At 48.3% G+C, this 17433-nt stretch overlaps 1 protein-coding gene and 1 long non-coding RNA gene across 14 annotated transcripts in view; one reads left to right on the top strand and one right to left on the bottom strand.

The window, feature by feature from the left end:
• Positions 1 to 17433, top strand: part of PLPP4 (phospholipid phosphatase 4) — a 567241-nt gene that overhangs the window by 449968 nt on the left and 99840 nt on the right. For 9 of the 13 annotated variants that reach the window (XM_082407045.1, XM_082407044.1, XM_082407046.1 and 6 more), the window contains 2 exons: positions 2590 to 2760; positions 14953 to 17206. In XM_082407045.1, the coding sequence (XP_082263171.1) occupies positions 2590 to 2760; positions 14953 to 15152 (371 nt within the window). In that variant the 3' untranslated portion in view covers positions 15153 to 17206. Of the gene's footprint in view, positions 1 to 2589; positions 2761 to 14952; positions 17207 to 17433 lie in introns of those variants that run through there. The other 4 variants (XM_082407042.1, XM_082407041.1, XM_082407048.1 and 1 more) reach the window with 2 other exon arrangements.
• LOC309635585 overlaps positions 1 to 17433 on the bottom strand; it is a 712727-nt gene that overhangs the window by 416173 nt on the left and 279121 nt on the right. The gene's annotated exons all lie outside the window — the stretch shown is intronic.

The raw sequence follows: 17433 nt of genomic DNA on the forward strand, positions 1-17433 counted from the left end.
GAGTAGCAGTAATTAGGTGGGTAGACTGCTAAACTGTCAGATTTGAACGAAGTCCGTTACTCCTCCTGTAAGAGCTCAGAATGAGGCCGGTACCCACCAGAGCCAAGTGTCCAGCCCTCCCCGACTCTGTTACCTCAGGGCAGAGTGTGAACGGAGAGCAGAAACAGAGCAAAGTGGGTGAGGATGGGCAATTAAGAACCCGTTGCACTTGCTAGGAGAGTGGTGGTCAAATGGGGCCGCTTTGGGCACCCTGTAAATCATCTGATACCCTTCATCAGAGCAAACAATCTAGAACAGGCCTGGGCAATGCAGTTTTGCGCAAAGTTTTACTTTAAACAGAATATTCAATATATGTTGGCACTGCTTTCCTGTTTGAGTACAAATCATTATTCAAAAATGTTTAAGTGCTTCATTTTTATTCCTGAGATAAACCTGGCTTAATATCCTGTTTTTAAAAAAAAAATACTCTGTTACCTTGTTTAATTTGATTGCTGAAAAAGTTCTGCTTTGGTATAAGCTTGTGTTCATACTTGGGGAACCCCGTTTAAGAAGACACATTATTATCAGAGATAATTTGTTAAAGTTGCAGGTTATTCATTTTTATGTACATAACCATGATTATCTTGAACCTACAATTTAGACTCTTGTTTTTTTCTCTTAACATTGTGTCCTAAGTGTTGTCTGTAGTGCTACATAATCACAATAATTTCCATGGTTGCATCATAATCCACTGAATGGAAATATCCCAGTTCTTTATCTTTACATTTTCCCATAATTATAAATAACTTTGAGCAGAATATCTTCTAGATTTCTCCATAGTTTTGTATTATTTCCTGAAGATGGACTCTCAGAGATGTTGTATAAAGAGGATGAATGTGCTGTAGGCCAGACCTTCTCAGACTTCGGGGCACATGCAGCTCGCTTGTGGATCTGGTGAAATACGGATTCTAACTCAGTAGGTCTGGGGTGGGTCTGACATTCTGTATTTGTGACAAACTCACTGATGCCAAGGCCGCTGCTCAGGTTTCAGACAGTCTCTTAAAGTCCTTGGTGTTATGGTATTAGACACATTCTACCAAATCTACCAAATCACTGTGTGGGCTGGTTACCTAGGAGCTCTGCCCCTCAGGCCTCAGGAGTATTTTCTCATCAAGAGGAAAGTTTTGAATAGGCTGGTGTCCAGAGAAGGTGGAAGCTGTAGCCCCTGCCTTCAACAAAAGCATCTAAACTCACTCCTGGCTGCCATTAGACTCACCTGGGGAGGGCTTCCCTGGTGGTGCAGTGGTTCAGAATCTGCCTGCTAATGCAGGGGACACAGGTTCGAGCCCTGGTCCGGGAAGATCCCACATGCCACGGAGCAACTAAGCCTGTGCGCCACAACTACTGAGCCTGCGCTCTAGAGCCCGCGAGCCACAACTACTGAGCCCACGTGCCACAACTGCTGAAGCCCGCGCACCTAGAGCCCATGCTCCGCAACAAGAGAAGCCACCGCAATGAGAAGCCCGCACACTGCAGTGAAGAGTAACCCCCGCTCACCACAACTAGAGAAAGCCCGCGCGCAGCAACAAACACCCAACGCAGCCAAAAAAAAAAAAGAATAAGTAAATTAAAAAAAAATTATTTAAAAAAAAATAGAATCACCTGGGGAGTCCACACACACACACAGGCACGCACGCACGCACACCACTAAGGTCCACTCCAGACCAGTGCAAACAGAATGTCTTACGATGAGACCTGGCTACCAGTAGTTTTGAAAGCTTCCCAGGTTTTAAAGGTGACTCCGTGTGTAGCCAGGGTTGAGGACCGTTGTTCTAAGCCCACAGAAGACCCACCTTACTCACTGAGTTCAACTGTGGTTTAAACCTGACTGGATGGAAAGCTTGGGGTTCACATACTACCCTGGACTCCACACTTTTGACAATGGATTCAGCACAGCTATGAGTTGTCTTTGCAATTCTAAAAATTAATAACCATAATTTGTAAGAGAAAATAAGGAATTTGTCATCATTGGCTTCTCTGTCAAACTCACTTCTCCACAGCACCTGCTGTTCCAGCTTTACCGAGTGCCACCAAGCCAAAAATTCCTTACTTTCCCTCTCCCTTCAAAGCTATGCTGTCATCACGGTCATTTGTTTTGCATGCACTCTTTTTTCTTGTAGAACTCAACACATTGTATTAAAGCTCTCTATTAGCGTGGCCATGACCTTCAATCAGACCGTGAGCCCCTTGAGACCAGATATAGACTCTGAGGCATCTTTTTATTCCCCCCACCTTGATCAGTGCCTGTCTAGCACACAGTAGACACCCTTTAAGTCATTGTTTAATGAATGAATGAATGAATGAATGAATGAATGAAATAGAATAGATTTTGATCACATGCAAGCCTGGAAAGTCATTCTCATTGTTGACCTAGTCTCATTCTCATACCAGCGTGGTTCTAGCAAGAGCACAGATTGCCTCGATGGTGCCTGGTGCCAACATGGCCTTGGCCCTGGGAGTGTGCAAGATGGCAGGCAGAATGCTCAGGGTGCCCTGTGTCCCTGCTGCTTCCCAACTACTAGAGTAACACCTGCTGTTTCTCTTCGGCAGTTGCCTTTTCAGGACTTGGCTTCACAACGTTTTACTTGGCTGGCAAGCTGCACTGCTTCACCGAGAGTGGGCGGGGGAAGAGCTGGCGGCTCTGTGCTGCCATCCTGCCCCTGTACTGCGCCATGATGATCGCCCTGTCCCGCATGTGCGACTACAAGCATCACTGGCAAGGTGAGTTCCTGCCTGGGGCCCGCGCAGTCCTCGTGCCCTCTGCCTCTCTCGCGCGGGGAAGCGGGGAGACGTGCACCTACTGGGGAGAGGTGAGTGCCCACTGTGAGAAGCCAGAGTAGGCTGAAATGACAGAGCAGACACAGCTTTAAAGAAAATGCACCTGTTCAGGTGAGTGCTGGCGTTCATACTGTCCTTGCTGGGGACAGAATCGGAGCTCCTCCCCCTCCTTCATGCTCAAGTAGACCCCTCAAGTCCTGCTAGGATGGCAGGCCCTCAGTCACAGACTCAGGTGCACTTCCCTGCTAGATCCCTTGCCTCCATCTCAGACTCGATGCCAAGTGGTTGTTGGCTCCTTTCACATCTCAGATCCATCCCACAAGGACGTATTTGTCACCGTGTCCAGCCCAGGGATGGATGCCAGCAGCCACTGCAGGGCTGAGTGAGGCTTTCCTATATGTGTCTGTCCTGGGGTATCTGTGCAAAGTCAAAATAACACAGAACAAGTGAGGGGCTTGTTCCTGGAATAAAACTAAATCGTGCATGCCCCTCTGCAGATCAGCTGCAGCGCTCAGCTTGACTGGCCCACAGGAGCATCTGCCACAGCGAGAAAGGGAGCAGAGGCAGAGGCGACGTCCACAGGACGTGTGGCCTCCAGGAGCACAGGGTCTAGGGCTGTGTCTCCCAAAGGCCGATCCTCAGATCACCTGGATCAGGCCACTCTGAGCTAGGAACTGGATTTTTGGGGGTGGGTCTGGAGTGGCGGCCAGGAATCTGCATTGTTAACAAGCCAGTTTGTTAATTCTGATGAAGTCTGAGAATTACCATGGAGAGCTCCACTGTGTCAGCTTTCAGCAAACGCACTGAATTAAGTGTGCCTAATCCAGCTTCCCTGGACGAATGGCCTTCCACGACTGGTCTGTGGCCTCCACCTCCTCTTCCTTTCCTGTCTTCCTGCTGTCAGCCGGCGCCATTCCCCTCCTCCCCCTTTTCTGACCGCCCTCTTCTCACCTCTTCCCAGGTGTTCCAGTAGTAGTGAGGCGGCAGTTGAGGCTAGAGGTGAGGGAAACTCCTAGTTGGAGGTGCTTTGCCCCACCTTCTCCGGCAGCCTTCTCCTCCTTCTCTGGCCTCAGCTCCACCCTCCACCCTCCTGGGACTCACGCTCTGGGTGTCATGAGCCTCCAGCTGCAGCCTGGGGGGTGAAGGGGGAAAGGGAGGCTGATGTGCGGTGTGGACAGGTGGAGGCATCAAGCGCTGATCGGGGTCTTGAGGCCATGCTGATGGGGGCAGTCACTCGAGGCCCATAGGCTGGACCCTGAGCCCTCCCTTGTTCTCTGCTTTTATCAGTGACTTGGATGAAGTTCTGGATATATGAGGCCGCATAATGAGAGGGGGCCAGGGAGAGGATTGCTGAGCCAGCAGCACAAGGGCATAACTGTTGCATCCTTGGAACTAGGAATATTTTTCAACAGAATCATTGTGGCGCATATGATTAGGGCATTTCCCCATGAGAACTGTTACGGACTAGATGGCATTTCATGGACTGCTTCTCATTTATCCTTGTAAACTGTAATTTCTTCTTCTGAACGTGGGAACAATAATCCCCCAATATTTCCCAGAGCCGCTTCACAGACTGAATGAAATAATGGATCTGAGTGTACTTTGTAAATGAAAATGTATTGCACAAATGTGAATCGGTACTGTCGTTGCTTAGCGCATCGTTTCTAAAGAAGGGTGTGTGTGTTTCCCAAACCACTGATTTCGAGGTGGACATGCTTTTGGAACATGGTCTGTTTGTAAGCTGTGAATCCCTGGTTTCCACTTTTATTCAGCCACTTAGGATCTGAGAAATGATTAAGGGTTTTAGAGTTGAAGAGATTTTGGCTTCATCTTGGAAGGTAGTAAGAGCTTTTGTATAGTGATCTTGTCTTGAAAACCTAAGATGTGAGGTTGGCCTCTATTAAATGCTCTTTTGTTCCTCATTACCGAGCTGCGGCTGGTGCGTCATGAAAGGATGAAGGATCACAGCTCTTGGCTTTGGGGAGATGCTGGACTTCTGATGCAGCTGGTGCGCTCGAGGCCTGCTGGCAACAGGGCTTCACACCCATTCTATCCAACTGGCACCGAAAGGAACTTGGAGCAGTAGAGGGAGAATATTAATGCTCTGTGGGCTGATGGGAAAGCAAAGCAAGGGAATCTATGATCAGTGATGTTTAGGGCCATACTTGGGATGGGGGGGCAAACCAAAACTGCATCATGGTAGACTCCTGCAGCCAAAACTGAATGTGCCTCAGTTGGTACAGGTCATGGATGTGGCCCAACTATCCATTCAGCTGTGCCATCATCTGTTCAGTTTGTACCCTGGAGTCAGCCAGGAGTGGAGTGTGCCTTTCCTTGGATCCTCTAATGGGCTCTGAGTCAGGCTCATTTCACCTGAATTCCCCTTTATGAGGCCATCCGTCACTGTCTATACCTACCAGTGGTCTCAATGGGGGGCAACTGAACCTCCCAGGGGACATTTAGCAATGACTGGAGACATCTTCACAAGTAGAGGTGGTGTTTGTGGTGGTTGCTACTGGCATCTAGTAGGTAGAGGCCAGGGATGCTATTAAACATCCTACAGTGTACAAGATAGCACCTTCCCCACAGCCCCGAATGTCTGTTGCTGAGGTTGAGAAAGCCTGACCTGTAGCCACATCTCAGCTCCATCTTTCTTTCCCTTATTACGTGTTAAGAAGACACAGTGTTCAGTGAGTGGAAAATTTTATTCATTCAACACTCATTTATTAAGGGAGTAATCAAAGAGGCTTCCAAGGTTTCCAGCTTGGAGAAGGGATGGATAGTGAGGCCTTCAACTGCTGTGCAGGTGGGTGTTTGAGGCAGGATGCCCAACCGAGATTAATAAGTTGTTGTTCTTTGGTGGACTGAGGTGTCCAGTGACCATGGGCGGGGGTCATCTGTCATGATGAGAATTCACGGGGAGACCCATAGGCAGCAGCACAACCTGAGAACCTCTCATTATAGACTTTAGTGAACAACATTAATATTATGAGATTTTTATGACTCCATTCCAATTTTGATTTAAGCAACTGCGCCTGATGTGGAAGGATATCCAATTACTCAATTACATATTCATATACAGTAAATAGCCCATAATCTCAAGCGCTTTGCTCTGTTCATTTTCATAGTGGTTTTCTGTTATCGACGCCCTTCTGGTCTTTTCTGCCTTTCCAGCTCCACTCCTAACACACAAGTCTGTTGTTTTATTAAGTGAGGAAAATGGAGGGCACAGGCCATGGTCTGGAGGGGCACCGAAACACTTAGCAGGACCTCTTCAGAAATAAAACCACTGGCTGGATAATAAATCTTTATCTGGCTAAGGTTCTCCACGTCTTTGTGACATGCTGGCTTTCGGGTCAACCAGAAGCTAGAGAGTCCATGGGTAATGCCGACCACAGGGCCAGCGCTTCACAAAGAAGCTTACCTTTGTGATTAACTGTGTGTTTTCAGAGTTAAAACCTGTGGAGTTTCCATGCTGGGAAGAACATCTGTAGAGAAAAATGCACAGAAAGAACAGAGCACCTCACTGAACCCTCTTCTGCCCCAACTCATCATAGTCTTGTGTGTGTGTGGTTTCCAGTCAGTGGGCAGTTATAGCTGGAAGTGGCAGGAGTGTGTTGTTTTTCTCCATTAATGGACATAATAAGGAGCTGCCTCTGCCCTCAAATCCCTGTATCTGGGTCCAGGCTTTCCTTGTGTGACTCCAGCTTTCGGGTAGCCTTCCAACCAACACTGATTCTCTAATCATAGGTCATTTTAAGCAGCCCTGAGTGCCTGTGTAGTGTTTCGTCATAAGAAAGAGCACCTCCCTCTGAATGTAATCCAGAAAACCATGTCTCAAGGGAGGAAGCAGTCATTTGTTTCCACCCAGCCTGAGGCTGGAACGCAGCCATGTCAGTCACAGATGCCATGCTTGACTGGGCTGAAAATTTCAGGATGGTGCCATTGCCTTTGCCAGGTTTCTCTGACTGGGCTGTGAAGGGTCTGTGATGTGAGATGAATTTATGTGTCGTTTCCAGTCTCTGCAGATGGGGTGTTTGGGGACAGGGACACTGCGCCCGACTGTACATGAGCCACACTAAAAAGCCAGGTAGAGGCTGCTCCCTCCTCTCGCCCCACGTTCACCCTACACACACACACACACACACACGCACATACACACACATGCACGCGCACACACACACACACGCACACGCACGCACACACACACACACAGTTGAGGGACACACTGCTCCCTCCTCTCCCCCCACATTCACCCTACACACACACACACACACACACACACACACACACACACTGTTCACCAGGCCTCCCTCCCTTGGGGTCTCAGAAGCAATCTCTAAATTTTCTAAATGAAGTGACTTGAAAAGGAGACTTTGGAACGAAACCCTTGTTCCCACCAAAACCCACCAGCCTTACATAGAACAAGAGCGCTGAGATTCTCCCTCCGAGATCCTCCGTCCTGAGTGAACTGATCTCCCCTCGTCTTGCCTCTGCAGTCAGCTGTCCCAGGGGGTGGGGTCTGCATTCACATTTGTCTTCAGCTGCCAAATGCTGCTTGGGGTCTGGGGACCTCTGAGCCTTGACTGCCCGTGAGTCTGCCCATCTCTGCCTTCATACCCAGGGCATCCCCGAGGGAGGGCTCGAGCGGTCTGCAGCCCCAGGCCGCCCCCTCCCTTTTAATCAGAACCCACTGGACAGGGAGCTTTGGGCCTCAAGAGAGGCTTTCTCAGCCAGGCCCTCTGCCCTCTGCCCTCCGCCCTGGCGTCCCTCATTTCTCAGTTCCCAGGGAAGATAGGTTTTGGCTGCTCCCAAGTCTCACTGACAGCCTGGCTTCATTTATTCCAGGGAATGCTCCCCTCTGTTTCCGGAGAGTTTCTCTGGTTTCTTCCGGTGGCTGTGTGTTCAGGATAGCTCCAGAATCCGACTTCCTCTTCCCACTGTAGTCCACCCTCACCTGTTGCCTGGGTTATTGCTGAAGCCCTGCTACCCTTCTCCCTCCTTCCTCCTTTGCCCCTCACACTGCAGCCAGAACGAGCCTTTAAAGCCCTGTCACATGTGGTGCCTCACCTCCGCGCAAAGCCCCTGGTGACCCCCCATTGCTGTCAGCGTCAAAGCCCAGGTCCTGCAGTGGCATTAAGATCTGGTCCCTCAGTTCCTGCCTCCCTGTTAGTGTTCTGCACTGCCCCTCCTTGTTCATGCCAGTGCTTTCCCACCTCAGGACCTTTGCACTGGCTCTCTCCCGTGCCTGGAATGCTCTTCTCTCAGATGTGTGTGTGGCTCCTTCCCTTCCCCCTCCTAATCTTAGCTCGAGTGAGGCTGTCTTAGGTGACCATTCTGCTGAAATCGCAGCCCGTCCACCACACTCCCTGTGGCTCTCACCTTTGCTCGTTTATTACCACCGTCTGACAGTCACCTTTGCTCATTTATTACCACCGTCTGACAGTCACCTTTGCTCATTTATTACCACCGTCTGACAGTCACCTTTGCTCATTTATTACCACCGTCTGACAATCACCTTTGCTCATTTATTACCACCGTCTGACAAACTAAGTCATTTCTTAGTATTGATTATTGTCCGTTCTTATCTACTTGAGTAGGAGTCTGCAAACTTTTCCTGTAAAGGGTCAGATAGTAAATATCTTAGGCTTTATGTGGGTCATACAGTCTCTGTTGTAGCTACTCAAGTTGGCAATGGTGGCATGAAAGCAGCTATAGACAGCATGTAAATGAATGGTGCACATAGTTTGCTGAGCTCTGTACTAGAATACACTTTCTCTGTGTGCAGGGATTTGTGTCTCTTTTGTTGGCATGACACTTAGTAGGTACTTGTGTTAGTTTCCTAGGGCTGCTGTAATAAAGTTCCACAAACTGAGTGGCTTGGAAGAATAGAAATTGTCTCATGGTCCTGGAGGCTAGAAGCGGAAAATCGAGGTGTTGGCCGGCCACACTCCCTCTGACACCTGTACAGGAAAGAGCCTTCCTTGCCTCTTCCAGCTTATTAGCCCCAGATATTTCTTGGCTTACGGAAGCATAATTCCAGTCTCTGCCTCCATCTTTACATGGTATTTTCCTTGTGTTTCTTCACATCATCTTCCCTCCGTGTGTGTCTGTCCCTGTGTCCAAATTTCTCCTTTTTATAAGGACATCAGTCATATTAGATTAGAGCCCATTATACTGATCTGATTTTAACTTGCTCACCTTTGTACGGACTCTGTATCCAAATAAGGCTATATTCTGAGGTACTGGGGGTTAGGACTTTAGCATATCTTTTGGAGGAACAATTCTTGATGCATAACAATGCTCAATAAATATGTGTGGAATGAATGAATGAATGATTTTGACTAAATCATATTCCTTTCTTACTAGTATCATTTTTTCTATACACTGGTTTTACTAAAATTATTCTTTGCAAGTTCTTTCTCTTCAAAAAGGAACAAAAGAAGTGGACTTTACAGTTCATCCATTCACTCATTCATTATGTTGCCTGTGTGCCAGGTATTCTCTGATGGAGGCACAGTGTTGAGGTAGACAGACTTGGCGCTGCCCTGCCAGCTTACAGTGCACCAGGTGGATTGTGCATTCTCTGTGCTATGTAAGTTCTTCTATAGAAACTCAAAGTCACAAAAACAGGACGCTTCATTAGGAGTAGAATAAAAAGAACAGAAACAATCATGTGAGGTTGTTGAGTTATCCAGAGCTGGTATTTACCCTAGGGTCTTGGGTCATAGAGCCCAAGGCACCCAGGGTCCCAAGTCACACCAGCTGAGTGATGTTGGATGTTGCTGTGGCAACAGAGAGGGATGTGTTCCTCCCAAGGACTTGACAGCACATCTTCAGAAGTCTTTCTGCTTGTTTGTGTCAGAGCAGGTGAGCAGGGCTGGCACCTCAGTAGGCCAGACTCCATGAGACCCTTTCCTGTCCTTTGACCTCATGAGAAGGGGTTGGGGTCATGCCCATTTGATGGGTAAGGATTCAAATCCAGGTTGCCTGATTCAAAGTCTAGCCCTCTTTCTACTACCATTGGAGCATACTAGGTGTTGATTCTAACCTCCCCTTTTAAATAGCTTTGTTGAGGTATAATTCATAACTCATAATTCATAAATTCTCCCTTTTAAAGTGCACAATTCAAAGGTTTTTAGTATCTTCAGAGTCGTGCAACCATCACCACCATCTAATTCCAGAAAATGTTCATATCTTCCATCCACTGCAGCCCCTGGCAGCCATGAATCTACTTTCTTTCTCTGGATCTCCCTCTTCTGGACATTGCATATTCCGGGCATCACACAGTATGTGGCCTTTTGTGGCTGGTGGTGTCTGTTCTTTAGTGCATCTTGTAAATGTTGTTCAGTGCATCTCAGTTCACCGAACATTTGCTGAATGTTTGCTGGGCTCTGGGGAAACGAAGGTGAGCCAGTCAAGGGGGGGAGGGGAGTCAACACCGAGAGGTAGATGTGGGCTGAGAGGTGCACAGACAGCAGCCCAGAGAGCCAGTGGGGACCCTGGTCCAGGCTGAGGGGACGTGGAACACCCTTCTTTTTCAGCCCACACCAGAAGCCTAGTCAACTTACGTCCTATAGACTTATAATGACACCATCCCCTGAGAGAAGATGGACCTTTCTTCAGTTTCTCAAACTTGCCACGCCCCTTCCTTCCTCTGCCTAGAAGACTGTGTTGTCCTCCCTGCCTCCACTTCCCCCTCCCCCGGGTTCACACCTGGTTATCCTGCAGGGCTGGCCGGTGGGTCTTGTCCTCAGTGAAACTCCACTGGTCCAGACAAACCAGGCCACTCTGCTGGCTGATCTCACAGACCCACCTTCTCCCTCATGGCGCACACTATAGCTGCAGCTCACTGGTAAGACTGTCACTTCCCCTAGGACTGGGAACATGTCTGTTTTGTTCTGTCTCGTGTCCTAGGACCAGGTATCACGCCTGACACCTGATCCCCATGCAACATACGTGATGAATGAATGACATGAAGGCTGAGTGAGGAGACTGCAGCATGTGTACTCCGGGGACACGGAGCTCCACATGTTCCCCCATTGAATCCCAGCCCCACCCTGTCCCATGCTACCATATTTGGGGTGAAGTCAATCCCAAGTAGTTTCTTTCCCTAATAAAGGCCCACTTGTCCCCTGCCTGCTTTTCTGTCAGCACACGCTCTACAGAATGTGAATGTGATTTCATCAAGTGGCACTTGGTGGCATTCTCTCTCATAAAGTAAGTCATTTTGTAAATCTTGTTCACCACCTTTGTGATAAACAAAGCCCCGGATGACTTTGCTGAGAAGGTGACTTCGCTAGACCTTTCATTGCCCTGGTTACTTCTGATAACTGTGGTGGCACCTATGATACCACTTTTTACTCCGATTAAATGGGAAAACAACATTGGCAGCAATCACCATTCTCTGGCTTGCTGCCGCACCAGTCAGCCTGGGGAACATATACTCAGAATGATATGATGTCTTTTGGTCAGTGATGCACCTAATAAAATGCTTTGTCACAGAAAATAGGAAGTCAAATGGCATTATTTGTAGGTTTTGCTGTGTGGTCTGTTCAGTAGTCAATGGCTTAAATGCAGTTGTCCTGGATCATTTCAGATACTAATAAAAATAACACCCTGTGGGGCTGTTCTCTGGGGCTATTGGAAAAACGAAACAATAGTGTGACTCTAAGACCTTGAACTGGAAAAAGCCCTGGCACATTTCACAGGCTGCTGGCCACAGGCTGTGTGAAGAGTTTCTCAATTTAAGGAATTTGATTTAATCGCATTAATTACGCCTCGTGACTCCACTGAGGAATTCATAGTACATATCACTTTCCAGTTTCTTGGGTGACAAATGTTTTTTAAGTTCACGTGTTTATTTAAAATGCTATGAAAGTTTGGCCATGCTAAAGAGATGACAACTGTAGACGGCTGAGTTGGTGTGTGAGAAGAAGGATGGGGAAGGACTAGAAAGCCCCCAGTAGTGCCAGAGAGGAACAGAGTAACAGCGATAGACGCTATTTTTTTAGACAATGTATTTTAAGGTCTTGTTTTGTGTTGTGCTCTGGGATATACTGCTCAGAAGCAGTTCTCATTAAATCATTGTCACAACTCAATGACGTGGATATTGAGATTTGCGTTTGAGAGCTAGGGAGACTGAGGCTCCGAGGTACAGAGACTTGCCCTGGTCAGGACTGCAGTGTCTTTGTCGAGGATTCCTCAGCTGGGAGGATTCTTAGGCCGGGGGTGAGAGTAAATGCTGGATACCTTACCATGGCCCCAGATGCCTGCTCTGGGAGCAAGGATGGGCCCCTGGGTCTCACTGATGTCTCTCCGATGGTCCTCTCCTCCCCTCCTACCTTGGAGGCTACTCACCAGGGCTGAGTGGCCACTAATCTGTTTTCCTCGCTTTTCTGCCAGGTGGTGGCCACAGTCGCACCGTGTTTGCACTCCTATGGAGAGGAAGTAGCTACAGTTATTCATTCTCTGACCTGTTAGAATGACTTTTGTTTGTAAGAGATGTGTTATCCCAATCAAGGATAGGACCTACTTTCTGAATATGCCTTGGCAGTTTCCAGATGATCTGAAGGCAGTTTCAGTAGGCTGACCCTGGGGACCAAATTCCTGGGACACTCACGAGAAGCCCTCTCAGCGGCCACGCACTTGCTCCTAATGAGGGAACTGAGGCCCAGAGAGGGGAACGGAGCCCACACAGGACACCACAGGGCAGTAACCAGAATCTAGCCCCCAGCTGCTGTGCACGTATTCATTCATCCACTTCCTTCCGCCAACTTAATTCTGCATAAGGTGAGCAAAGTGCTGTTCCAGGCACTGAGGAATCAACAGCCAGTGACCCAGACAGAGCCCCTGCCCCGGTGGAGTGTAGAGTCCAGTGTTAAACATTACATCATTGCACAGCTCGGTACTATTTGCCATTCTTATCCCCCGGGGGCTAATGAAAGTGTATCCCTGGGAGACAGGGTCTAGTCTGGAGGTCAGGTGATGAATCCTTGCACAAGGATGTTGAGTTGAGCTTGGAAGGATGAGTAGAAAGTGAATAGGGTGAGGTGAAGGGAAGGGATTCCCAGGATTGAAGGGGAGAAGGGGGAGGAAGCAGACATATTGGAGAAACAGAAGGAAGACGGTGGCTGCAGCAGAGTGAGGGGACGGGGATGGCTGGGAGGTCGGCAGGACCAGGTATGTGGCTTTGAAAGCCGTAGGGGCTTAATCAAGTCCCTAAGAGCAGTGGGAAGGCGTCTAATAAGGCGGATAACGTCATCTATTGTTATGGAATAAGATGTTATGGAAAAACCCAAACTTTTTGGCCAACCCAATATTTGCACTTGGGAAACCATCACTAGCAGCTGTGTCCACCCTCAGATGCCAGAGCAGGGTCTGGACACCTGTTCTGCACACAGTGGGCCTTCATTCTGCCATCATAGAAATGCCTGTGTTCCTTACCTGTTTTGATGCTGTTTATAAATAAAATTACATGCACTAAATTACTATATTTATTTAAAAGAGCTTAAAGCTATTTATTATAGTGATTTTAAACGTTTTACTCTTAGTCTAGTAAAAATGCTGAAGGTAGAAGCAATTCTTCAAAAGATAATAAAATACCAAAATATTGTCCTTTTCCTCAAAGATGATCCCAGTTATTCTAGATGGAGCCAGAATACCTATCACAAAAGGGCTGATAAGTGGGGTGCAGTTATCTAAGCGTTGAACAGTTTGTTTTCTTGGAAGGTATATTTCTTTGACAGCCACCCCAAATTCCCCTGCAGGAGACACAGGAGAGTCAGCTTGAGACTTAAACTGAGGTCAGTACACAGTGTGTTGCTTACTGGGAAGGGTCTGGAGACTTAACATCCCCGGCACTGGTAAAGGAAAGGTGTTGTCCCCCATCTGAACCCATGTGCACTGCCCTTCAGTCATGGCCTGCTGTGTTCTGAAAGCTGGGACAACAGAAAGCTTGGGATGAACCTGCCGGGGTTCGAGCACAGCCCCGAGAAGCAGTGCAGGTCAGAGTCGGGACACCAGAGTTCAAGGCCAGTTCCATCATTAACAAGGGGTGGGGCCGTGGAAGGTTCTGTTGGCCTCTCTGAGCCTGAATTTCTTCTGTAAAATGGGGGCTGATGCTCCCTGCCCATAGCAGGTGTGGGCGATTCGACAAGGTAATGAAGGTGAGAGTGGAACCCCCAAACGGAGAATGACAGTTCAGCCTGGCAGCGACCTTCATGAGAGTGCGAAGTTTCTCTTGTCAGGGGAGGTCTTCCATTATTTTAGGATCTTTTTGGCAAGAATAACCCATAGCCAGTTTAAAGGGCATGCATGCACACGACACACACATGCACACACGACACACACATGCACACACACATGCACACACACAAACACACACAGTGAAGATTGTTGGGATGGGCTACTTTCATGGGGTCTCTACTGGGAACCAGCTGAATGCCCTTTTTGGCAAGGGGCCGCCATAGAGGTGGTGAAGGGGCCTGTTTCACCTGCAGATACCCTCTCCTGCCTTGTCTGCCCCCCCAGCGCCCTCCAACTTGATAAAATCTGCAGCTTTTTGGAGGCATTGGGCCCCTCCCGCCGGGACTGTCGAGTTTGCCAATACTGGTGTATCATAAAATGTTTCATTCACTTTGTGACTCAGAAGTTTCATTTCATCCCTGGGAAATCGCTGACTGTGAGGCAGAGGCCAGCGTGCCCGCTGGGTTTCTGTGGTGCACCGGCAGCATTGCAGGAGTCCAGTGGGAACTTGCTAAAGGAAAAGAAATGACAGCCCCCGAGGGTATCCAGATCCCATGGAGATGGCCGGAATTCTTCCAGAATTTAGAATTGATTTTCAAAATCAAGAATGCAAATCTGAGTTCATGCTGTGTTCAGCTGCATATTATATAAAGAGAAGACTCAAGTACACACTTAAAAGGGATGTTTAAGTTCTAAAAATGTTAAGAGTTTGCGGAGGCCGCAAGATCTATAGATCCAGTGAGGTTTCTCTTTCCTTCAGTCTTTCAGGGGGTCCAATCAGCAAACCAGTCATTGCCGCTGGTAGGAAAAGTGCTTTCTGGAAAACATAACTGGCCACATTTGAATGAATCATAACACGTTCCTCCCGGTTTTGCTCTTCTGTCCTAGATTCTTTTGTTGGTGGAGTCATTGGCCTCATTTTTGCCTACATTTGCTACAGACAGCACTACCCGCCTCTGGCCAACACAGCTTGTCACAAACCCTACGTCAGTCTACGAGTCCCGCCGTCGCTGAAGCAAGATGAGAGGCCCACGGCCGACAGCGCACCCGGCCTGCCCCCTGAGGGGATCACCGAGGGCCCCGTATGACTGGGACCTCGGAGGAGGGACGCTGAGCCCAGGCCATGCTCCACCACCTATCATAACACAGTAGAAGAGGTTTTCTGTAGTGTGTTCCTCATCAGTTGTTTCTCCAAATTATCCTTCTGCTTCCATTTTGCCGATGGTGTTCCTGCTACTTTACATGTCTACTTTCAGCTCTCCTGAGTTTGCAAGGGAAGGACCCAGGAACATTCTCTGAGAGACCTGTGGGTTTGGAAGGAGGCTGCAAGGGTGGGCGGGCGCAGCTTGGTCGATTCCTGCATCTGAAATGTTTTCTATCACAGCCACCGTCCTATGATTTCATGGTTGTAAAGCATAATAAAATGTCCCACCTGGAAGACGTGGCATTGCCCGTTCAGTGCACAAGTCACTCGGGGCCGCAGTGAGTTTCACATCCGCCGCCAGGGTGAGGAGGCAGCCCAACGCCAGCTCTGGCTGTGGTCATTCTAGATGCTGAGCCTGGGGGCAAAGGCTGAGAACTTTCAGAACAGTCAACCACAGCTTATGTCTCTGAAATGGAGTTGCAACTTGGAGATACACCCTTAGTATCTCCAGGGCTTTTTGAATCGTTGACTCTAGAAGGAAATGAGATGAATAAGCTCACGCATAGGCTTCCACCAAACACGATGAAAATAAAGATTCCAAGTATGGGGAGGGGGTCACTGCAGTTTTCTGAGGGCCCTGGCTACCGTATCCTTTCAAGGGAACGGCTGGGTGACGATGGAGTAAGAAGCAGCCTCCAGGTAGGAGTTTCTCCCCTGTAGGATCCCAGTGCTTGAAAGGTTGTTCAGGCGGTGGTGGCGCGTCCCCATCCTCTCTGGCAGGTGGCGTTACAGCAGGACGGGGCGCGGGCGGAAGGCGCCAGAGCTCAGTCAGCAACACGCTGTCTCTTGCTCAGCTCTTCGAACTGTTTAAAAGCGGCCAGTCGAGAACCGTCTTTAGTCTGAGTACAGAGCCTGCCGCTCCTCGGCCAGCTGGTTCTCTTCAAAGCAGTGGGCGTCCCGCCGTTCAGTTCTGACCAGGTGCACCACGTGGTTCTCCAGATTCCCGGGCCTGCTGCGATGGGAAGCGTTTCTGGTGTCTGAAGACTGTCACTTTCCAGCAGTCCATGGAACAGACTGCATTTGGAAAGACTCGAGTGGCTGTAGAAGTGGTCACCTGCATAGCTCTGCCCTGGCTGTGCCAGTTGGAACCATCAGGATGTCTTTGATCAGCCATGTCGGCTGCAGGCTCAGCCTGGGAGCGTGTGAAGATCTTATCAAGTGAGCCCCAGTGCAGCCCTCCAGCTGTGGTCCTTCCAAACCTGTGTCTACACTGAGCCAGGGAGCCACCATCCTGTTGTGGGGTCGGGGGAGGGGAAGTCTTGAAGTGACATCCTTCCAAAGTCAGATGTTTTTAAATTGCAGCAGTTACACTCACAAGCAACTTTGAAAACACATGTGAGATACTTTAAAAGCTAAGTCATAGCAATTCATGAGACATCATTTTAAATCCAGAGCCAAAATTCATGTAAAATTTTAAACAATATTCTAACTAAAAATTTCATAATTTTCAAAATAAAGTCAAAAATAAAAATGCAGGAAAAGGAGCCTTTGCTACCTACTGTTTAAAAAAAGAACACCCAATGCAGCCCGTATACCTCTTTGATTCCAGTTTTCCCCATACTCTGCATAGCAAGCAGAATGAAAGTGAGAGAGTTACACTTCAGTTAATGATGACAAAATTCTGGACCATGAAATGTAAATTTAATATAAACACTTACATTTAAAGATAAATGAAGGACTCTGAAAAGTAACAAAGAAAAGAGCATTGTTAATGCTGATGATTATTCAGTTGAAAGTCCTTAAGACAGGCCATGTAAATGCGTTCATTAAATTGTAATTAAAATCACAAAGGACGTAATAACCTGAAGTGTATGGCAGGATCCTTAGGAGACATAATTAACAGTATGAGCCAGTTCACAAAAGGCAGGTGTTTTTGTGGATCCATGTATTTTAATTTCATGCTCCATTAAGGTGAAGGAAATGCAGCATCGCAAGGCACTAATAAAACGGCCAAGGATGAAGGCATTTGTTCCCCAGTCCCTGGTCTGTTTTGGATGTGAGGCGTTACTAATTCAGGCTCTGGCAAAGCAAGTTGCAGACGTTGCAAACGGAGCCCAGCTTGAAAGCTGTGGTCCGCGAGACTCTTCTTCCCTCCCGGAGAGAACGTGCTCCGAGTCCCTCTACACTGGCCAGCGCTGTGTCCTCTGTCCTGTGGCCAGCCCAGA

This window comes from Balaenoptera borealis, assembly GCF_965194805.1.
Source record: "Balaenoptera borealis genome assembly, chromosome: 10".
Taxonomy (NCBI): Eukaryota; Metazoa; Chordata; class Mammalia; order Artiodactyla; family Balaenopteridae; genus Balaenoptera; species Balaenoptera borealis.